The sequence below is a fragment of the Aptenodytes forsteri genome, unplaced genomic scaffold, assembly GCF_000699145.1.
Source record: "Aptenodytes forsteri isolate BGI_AS27 unplaced genomic scaffold, ASM69914v1 Scaffold239, whole genome shotgun sequence".
NCBI classification, from domain to species: Eukaryota; Metazoa; Chordata; class Aves; order Sphenisciformes; family Spheniscidae; genus Aptenodytes; species Aptenodytes forsteri.
In genome coordinates this window covers 1730918-1740252 of record NW_008794743.1, presented here as the reverse complement: position 1 = coordinate 1740252, position 9335 = coordinate 1730918, and the positions used below count along the sequence as shown (strand labels likewise).

The 9335-nt window shown below is 39.1% G+C and overlaps 1 protein-coding gene across 1 annotated transcript in view; it reads left to right on the top strand.

Moving 5' to 3' along the window:
* Window positions 1-1480: 1480 nt before the first annotated feature.
* The window catches only part of TBC1D2B (TBC1 domain family member 2B), a 28049-nt gene continuing 20194 nt past the window's right edge, over window positions 1481-9335 (top strand). Inside the window, exons 1-2 of the mRNA XM_009273998.2 lie at window positions 1481-1628; window positions 5083-5248. Of these exons, the coding sequence (XP_009272273.1) occupies window positions 1493-1628; window positions 5083-5248 (302 nt within the window). The 5' untranslated portion in view covers window positions 1481-1492. The remainder of the gene's footprint in view (window positions 1629-5082; window positions 5249-9335) is intronic.

The window sequence follows — 9335 nt, the reverse complement described above, 5'->3', positions numbered from 1 at the left end:
TCCAGGAATAACTGTGTCTGTTTTCTGATTAACTTCCTTGCACAGTGCTTTGGAACCATTTGCCGTAGGATGTTGTGGATGTTAAAGCTCATATGGGTACAAAAAGCCAAATTGTAAAATAAAAAGCTATTGCTTTTTATTGCAATCTTAGGTGATTGCTGAACACTAAGATGGCAGCTTGCTGAGCCAGAAAGAGCACCCTGGGGAAGCATCAGTTCTTGTTTGCCATATTGCTTATGATCTGTCTTGTAGTTAGCTGCTCTCAGGGTCAAAATATGATGCTAAATGGATCTTCAGTTTGACTAGACCAAAAGTGTTCTCATATCAAAAATGAAGACGAATCTGTGCCATTTATGTGCTTTATGCAGCACTTACTGTACTTCCTTTGTAAGGAAATCTGTGTTGTTTGTTGCTCTTCATTCTTTTGCACCTATTGCCTGCACAGATACCCTCTTCACTTGTGATAAACAGAACAGGAAGCTATTTGAAAGTAAGTTGTCTTTAAAGGGCAAACACAGTCATTTGCCCAAGTAATGAGGCTTTTGCACTGGTAATGCCACCAAGCACTTTGGGAGAAGGTAGGAGAAAGACTGGCTAAAAGGTAAGCACTCTGTGGGCTTACAAGCCAGAGGACTTAGGTGAGTGTCTCTTCACAAGTGTTAACTTTTTGTTCCTGAACATACCATGTTATTAGTGTCAGGTGCTTGTTCTAGACTGGCAGCTGAGGATGTATGTTGGAATAAAAATGACTCTTCCAAGCGAGCACCTGCAATGTCAGTTACCGTAGTCTGTTGTTGATATTTGTAGATTGTCATTTGACACACTTTGAAATGACTCTTATAGCTGTGATTCTTACTGAAGCTTAAAGATGTGTTTGAATTCTTGCTCGCTTATTACCTAGTCATGTTAATGACTGTAGGCTTGTAGATTAAAGATTCATGTTGGTTTTTTTTTGTTTTAAATATGACCTTTCTATAGAAGTTAGTTAGCTCATGGGATCATCAAGCAATACAGTACGTAGATTTAGTCATTAAAGTAGGATTAAATTTGTTGGTTTCTGCTGGTAATAAAGCAAGTTAGAAAATAGGAATCTTCCTGAGTGTGTATGGGACCTTTTTGCATAATACAGATTTGTAGTTATATATTTAAACAACACTTTGTGTGTAAAGTATAAGATGCTGCTGCTGCGTTTTCTAATGTTTGAGTGTAAAACTGGAGGGAAAAAAAAAATGCATGTGACTACTTCTAATGGAAAATGGATTTGGCGTGAAAAGTTAGGGATGGGTATGCGTGCACAGGGTGCACCTAGTATGTTGGTGGTTATTTCTTTTAAATCATACTTGTTTTGGGTGATGATACCTTGCTGGTCTGCTAATTATCTGGGTTGTGTTTTTTAATTGCACTTGGAATTACTGTATTCATCTATGAAAGGCATGTAGTGATCTCATCAGTGCTCTGGTTCTTTGCGTTGTAGGCTGCAACTCGTCAGGATATGACGTACTGGCTTCAGGAACTTCAACAGAAGAGGTGGGAATATTGTAACAACCTTGACGCAGCAAAAAGGGACAGCCGAACTTCCCCTACACCAAGTGACTTTTCCAAAGGTCTTGTTGCCAAAGACAACCCTGGTAGGTTGAAAATTTGAGTAAAAACAGAATGCATGTTTCTGTTCGGTGTCAGTTAAATACATACAAGGCATAGCACTGGGGTAGAGAACAGTCTTAGCAAGTTTTTTGTCACATCTCGTTATCAAGTAACTCTATGTAAACTTTGCATATGTTGATGATGCTAAAATTATTTAACATAAATGTAATTTTATGTGTGATTTCATAACTCTTATGAAAACCTATTGATTTCTTTAAAAACAATTTTTAAAAAATGAAGTAAAGTGGAGTAGTCCTATGACTAGGTGTCATTAAGTGGCAAAGTACAGTTTAGGTTAGATAAGTTGTCTTTTAGTGGTTGCAATATCTTAAAAGCTTAGTGTGTTAAGTATCCTGAGATGTAAACTCCAGTTTTTAATGGGAACAGGTATATTTTGTGTTCTGAATGACCATACTTTGTTCACGAAAAGATACGGTGTGGTGGATCTATCTGACTGTGATAAAAATTTCCTGCCTTTTAAAACTGGAAGACAGTTTGCACTGATGCTACGTAAGTGAAATTCAGTCTCTGTAAAAACTTTAGCCAAGCAAAATGTAATTTTAGGCTAGTGTCAGAGTTATAAAAATGTGTCAATGTATTATGCAAAGTTATTTTTGACTACATTGCTCAGGCACTTCTGAATTGTTTTATTCCTGAATCATTACAGAAATGGATTGCTTGCTGATATCTGTTATCCATAAATAAGACTGAGTAAAATCCTGTTCTGTGCCAAGTTAGACATTAGTAAAGCTCACTTGGGTTTAAACAGAGTCTTGAGGTCAGATATATTTAATCACCAGATTTTATATTTTGTTAATTTTAAATTTGCTCATACTGTAAAACCAGAAATGTTAAGCTGTCTTCTTCCCCGCCCTTCTGTCCCCTCCCCCAGTTCAGATTGCATGCTGCAGTATTGTCCTCTAACCCAGTTTACTGCTTTCATTTGAGAGCAGTCTGCTTGTGGCTGCTTGCTCAACCACAGCTGGCTTGAGAGTATGTGTTTCTGTAGGGGCTCAGCTTGATGTTTCAGCTACACCATCTGACAGCTAGTCACTACTTGAAGAAACGGCCAGCTCTCTCCCTTGATCTAGCACTGGCGCTAGTCTCACCCTTCTTTATGCTAGTGCAGGGAGTGCAACTAGCAGGAACCATGTTTTTCTCCAGGTTAGTTTTTGGCCAATGTAGCTTCCTGAAGTGGTTTACTGTAGGGACAGATGAGTGCCAGGATTAGCTCAAGAGAATTGTTGGGAATGCAAAGTGGGATGGTTTGAGACCACCTTTCTGGCAGCAGATGGTCTGGTTAGCAGCTTGTCAGACCATATGCTGCAAGAACGTACGTATTGGTGTGCAAAGATCTAACAGCTTGCAGGTGTTGGAAAGGGTAACAGGCTTTTGCTCTTTCAAACCTTTGCCTTTCTACCTTCAGCCTCTCATTCTCTGCTTTGTAGTCTCCCTTTTTGCATTTTGTGGTGTTTATCTGACCCTGTGCTGAGTTGGTTGAGTTCAAAAGTTAGCCAAAAAGGAACTGTTTGGTGGGGTTTTTTTCCTGCTAGATTAATGAGTGGAATATATTTACTGTGCAATCAGGTGACTTCCAGAGTTGATGGAAAGGAGGGAACAAGGCATAGCGGCCAAGTATGGGAAGGCAGAGTAAAGGAGTAGGCAGGACTGCCCTCTTTTTGCAGCAGACTGTTGGATCAGATCAACTATAATATGTAACTTGGCCCCAAATCTCTGGTCTTTCTTCTTTGTGCTACTTCCCTCAGAGCTTACATACAGTGTGGAATTAACCTGCTGTCCCTGCAGTCTGTGTAGATACTGTTCCCTCACTCCTGTTTTGCATCAGACGTAGCAATCGTAATCCAGCCACTTTAGATCACTGATCTGATATTTTCCTTTCTTGTAAATTGCTGGGGGTTTTCTGGATCAGCAAGCGGAACCAATTTTTGTGATTTATTTATTTTTTTATTATTATTACTAAATCCAGTGGAAGGAATGTCAAGATGAAATGCATGGGCTGAGCAGAACCATCCCTTTCAGGGACAGCCTGCAGTTAAACCGCATTATGTGTAATTTGAAACTGCATCTAGAGCATCTCATTTTTGAGGACAAATCACAATGATTACTTTTATCATCAACTGAAGTGTTTAAGTAGGGATTCCTTCCGGGGAAAGTGCAAAGAGCCTGAATGATTGATGATCGTTTCTTCCTTTTAAACAAGTACTCCAGTAGAGTTGGGGGACTCTTTAAGGCTCTGATTCCGTGTTGATGACTAAGATATGTGTCTCTTGGTTTTTGTTTGTTTGTTTTTTTTTTTAAAGTGAATGATATGGAATTACATTTGAGGTTTTTTTAACTCGTCTGATCAGAGGGTTTGTAGAAGGCCATAAACCACTTCATGCTTCTCTATAATGCTTTTGCTATCCATACTCTGCATTTCGTATTCCTTTTGCCTGCTGGAGGAGGGGTGAGGGAGAAAGCAAGCTATCCAGGATAACGGAAACACTGAGGTAACATATATACTACAGATCCTACAGTACGTGTTGGACAGTGTGGTATGTTGGAGACCTGGCTAGCTCTGCTGGATCAGCTTGGATCCTCTGGACTTTATTAGCTCTGGCTTAGGGCTAGCACCAGTTCTTGGCTGGTTCCTGTGGAGCCATTCAGAGCCTGCGTGAGTTTGCTGGCATGTGTGCAGTGTTGGGCCTGAGCTGCCTGTCTGCATGGCCCTGTGCCCGATCTGTAGATTTGCTGAAGTGCGCAAGAGGGTTTGGCTGGATGAGTTAGGTATAGTTGCACTCAGCTTAACCAGAGCTAATAAATCCGTGCTGATCCAGTAGGTCTCTGATGTGTCTGCAGTGCCCGTGCTAATGTTCTTGGCTCTGGGAATGCCCAGGCTGGATTTGCACAGAGCTGGCTCAAGTCCATACAGCTCATTGACTTGCAGCAGCAGTGTCACTTTTAGCACGAATAACTTTTAGGATGAAGCACACCCTGAAAGCTGTGTCACAGTATTTTCGTGACGCTGTTCCTGACTTAGGAGTTCTGGTAGACCTGAGCTTGTTTTACAAGGGCGTTTTGTTTTTTATAAGCCATAATTTTTATGGCTTTATAGCTGCTTAAGCTAGATGAATCAATATTGACTAATTAAGATTGTAAATCACTCATGAAATAATGCTTCATGATCATCACACGAGTCCTGTTATGAGAAGTATGTGGCTGCAGTGAGAACTCACTGAGGAAAACACTTTGCTATTTTTAAAGTTCATTTGAACAGAATGTTTTATAAAGTTATGTTGCAATTTCAAATAAAACCCTAACTACATTACTAGCAAGCTTAGTAGTATATGACTTTATATAGCCACTATTCTTTTACTGAAAGTTTTGCCTATTTTTCTTTTTCTCTTTTGCTGCTTTTTTTTTTTTTTTTTTAAATAGATTTGAGTTGCCTAAGTCAAAATGCTTCAGCAGAGAGAGCTAGAAATATTCTAGCTGTGGAGACTTCCCCTACAGACCTGGTGGGGGAACAAGCAGCTTCCCAACCTGCACCAGTCCAACCAAGTGCCATCAATTTCTCACTTAAACAATGGAGTACCGAAATCAAGTAAGTTGGGGATGTGGGAGAAAGAGTTATCATGAGATTGATAGTTGCTGGCAGAGACTATTTACTACTGAAAGATGTGTGTATGTGGTAGGCAGAGCTTTTTAGAACTGGGGGTGATGGGGTAGGTCAGTACATTGGACTGTATCTCTTCAAGTAAACTGTTACTTTATTGTACTTAATTGTTTGAAGGGCATAGCTGAACTTCATTGTGTAGCGTTACTGATACCTGAAAGGGAGAATCAAGTCCTGTAAAGCACTTCTAGCGATGGCTTTGCTCTCTGAACCCAAGCAGGGAGCCAGGAGTTGTATTCTCAGCTAAGTACTGCTTTTTTTGTCCTTCATTGTGTAATGGAGCTGCTAATTGCTAACATTGTACTAGTCATAGTATTTAGTGCTTATGAAGTATTTTTAGTGATGAAAATCAAAACAATAGAAATAATTCTTAATTTTCTTCTTAAAAAAATAAAAGCACATGGCACAGATTTGAAATCGGTGTAGTTAGAATTCCTGAGCAAAAAATGTGGCAGACCCCTTCTGAACAACAGCAAAACCACGTCTTATCCCCTCGCTCTTAATGAGTTTACTCTTTAGCATTAATTGCTTTAAGGAAAGCAGTCCTACTGGTTTTCAGCTCTGCTGTTAGAGTTTCTCTCTAAATGTTTTTACACTTTGCGCTGCCCACATTGATGGATCTTCCGCTTCTACTCAAAGGATAGTACAGTGCTATTACAAAGCAGTTCACAAAGCAGAGCTGTAGCTTTGGTTAACTAGACCACATCCCTCTTGAGCTGCGAGTAAAATGTTGTTTGGTTTCATCAGCAGTGCTGAGTTAAACAGATTCCTTTTAAAGATTTCCTGTTAGGCACAGAGATCTGAGAGGTTACAAAGTGTTGTTGGTTTGGGGTTGTGTTTGGTTGTGTGTGGTTGGGTTTTTTTAAGACTACTGTGTAGACCATCATTTAAGTTCTAGAAAAGATGGCTTACGGCTAGATTAAGAAATACGTAAATCCTGTTACTACATGTCCTGTTTAAACTGGTAGTCTTGTATGGTTTCTTGGGTTTGCGTAGCCACTTTGCTTTGGTAGAGCTTAAATTTGGTCACAATAGAAGGAAAATAACATGAAACAATTTCTGTTAGGTGAATTCCTGTATACTTGAAACGAGTGTTTCTGGCTTTTAAAAACTTTTTTCTAGAATTTTTGTTCTTTTTTTCCTTTTTCTGAATTGCAGATGATACGCTTTGGGGAAGTCTAGCTAAAAGGGCAGGGTCAGGGTAAGCTGCTCAGTGTTGCCTGGTTGGTGTGTGTTAATGTTTCTTTGCAACTGAGCAGAAAGGCAACAGCGGAGTTGTGGGTTGGGACGCCCTTTTGGTTGGAGGGAAATGTTTCTGGTGGCAGTGTCCCAGCAGGTATTGTAGCGTGGTATTCAAGAGTTGGCCTTTCTCTGTATAGCTGTGATCCTAATGGCTTGGAGTCCTTGCAGATCTCTGGGAATAAACACGTAAGAAAATTTCACGCTGTGAAGCTCTTTCAGGCTGAATGCCGCCCTCCCCCATTCCGTTCTTTCTGGAGATACTCAGCTGCAGTGGTTCATCTGTCTGAAAATGTTCCTGGGGAAACAACATTTATTGTATCTACTAACAGAGTATTTAAGTCTGTGGTTTTTTTTTTATATGGAGTGCTCTAGTGCCCCCATGTGCTCTAAATTTTAAAGCAGGCATCCCTCCCTGCAAGCTGATACCAGCAGGAAATGGTGCCTTTGTCAGGATTGCTTGTTATGCTCAAACTTCCTATTCTGAGCTTTTCAAAAGTTAAAAAAAAAAAAAAATTTGCAGAGGATTTACTGAGCCAGCAGCTAAAATCTGGTGTGTGTGATGTGGACAGTTGTGCGCTGCCTCTGGCCATGTATTCTATTACTGGGATAAGAGTCTGACAACCTTTTCAGAAGCTATTTAGCTGTGTGGTAATATGCTAGAACCTCTAACAAATTTATTTACATTAGCATAGGCCTTGCAGTGACATGTCTTAAAAGCTATGGACTAGCATTACCTCTGCTTGTTTTGAGCTAGCAGGTCACGAGCACTTAAGTTCCTGTATCTACTAAGAGAAATTTGCTCTGAGACTTTGTAGCAGTTTTTGCAAAAACGGTGAATTTTCTTCAGCATAGGTTTGGTTAGGGACAATTGGATTTTCCTTCTAGTGGCTATCCTCAGCTGCTCAGCTGAGAGGGGTAGGGCATGTATAATCTTAATTTGGATTTATTTTGCATAAGTATTAAAGCTGATCATTATTACATGCTTCTACTCCCCATATCTTTTGTTCATTCAATCCTGCAATGAATGATGCCCAATTAATAAGCAAAGCTATTCAGTAACGGTGCAAGGGTCTTTCAGATGACAGCCTTTCTCATTACACAGCTTTGGTTTATACTCAGACCATTTTGAATGAAACTCCTGTGAAAAAGCATTAAGTGGTCATGTAAGTCTTGTATTTTAACATGTGCAATCTCACTTGTCACTTCTTGATTGACAAGTGATCTTTTACTGGGCTGAACAGCATTCTTTTGAGTGTGTATCACAAGAAGGTCTACTTAGTTATATTGGATCTCTGTGTGGAATCAGGACAAGATTGTTAATATTTTCATAACAGTGAAAGCTAATTATTAATCTTGGAAAATTAAAATGACATAGTAGTGTGACTATAAAAGCTGGTGGCAAAAAAAGCCCCCCTAAAATGTTAGAAACTGTTATAGTAAACGTATGCAAACAGTAGTCCTGTTGTAGTTGATTGTTTTCCTCCCTTCTCTGCAATTCTATGCAATTTGGGGCAGGGGTGGGATCTGATTACCTTTAGAGTATGTGTGCACTATCCAGTATCTTCCTGGATTGTGACTAGTTTTAACCCCAATATTAGAGGATGGATCAAAGTGTTTCTGAAACTTCAGAGAGTTTTCTCTATGTTGCTGGGAGCATGTATTTGTTAAGAACCTAATAGATGTCTTAATCAAAGACTTACCCTTCCTCCCGAACACATCTATGATGCGTTTGACAGAGAAGCTATTGCTATAACAACTGCATTTACATCGTAGGTAGCAGTGGTGAAATAATAATTGGAAAAAAGAGAAGAATATGTCTTGGAGTTAAGCTACGTGTATATTTACAGTAACTAAAGTTGAAACTTGCTTTTCCGCTTTTAAAAATATATTTTCAAGTACTAATTGGCATATATAGGCATTTAGGCCTGATTTTTTTTTTCATTTTTATGCTGTCAGCTACTTGTATCTCTTATTTATGTGGAATATAGAGTTGGAAACATACTGAATTATAATAACCTCAAGTTATATAATCATAAAATAAGACTTCAACCCAAAACATTTAAAAACACAGAATCATTAGATCATATGATCAGGTCTTGTGTCATGTGTCTGATTGTACTTGTCATACTGTGCTTAGGAAAATAAATACTGGTTTTTAAGTTCAACTACCTACTCTTAATCTAATAGAAAGCAATGAAGCAGTGCTACTTCAGTGCCCTTAACAATCCTATGCAAAAGCTTCACAAAATTCAGCATCGGCTATGATTGTTCGTGGGTCTAGCAGCAGTTTTTGAAGAAGCTTTTCTAGAAGTCATTTGACTTCTTGTTCCTTGTGATTTTTCAAGCTTTAAAAGGTGGTGTTCAGACAGGCTTTAAATAGTGAAAGTGACCAAGAGCAGAACAGGCGGGAGGGGAGGTGCATGGTAAGAGATCAGCCACTACTCAGAGAATAGCTGTAGAGACGCCAGGTGACACTTGTTAATTTTGGATGCCCTAGGAAATATGTCAATCATCACCCAGTTTCATCTATTTGATTTGAACGGAAGGTCTGAACAACGAAATGAGGCTTCTTGCCCCCAACAGAAATTGTGATTCTTTCTGGAAGAAGGTTAAATGTGTAGTGTAGTTTGATCTTTGTCAAGTTTGCAAATTGATTGTTGAAATAATTTTCTTAATAACCTTTAGGATTATTTTTAAATTGTACTTGGTTATTAATCAGTTCACCAGACTATAGGAATTTTGCACTGCATAATGATTAGCCTAGAGTTCACTT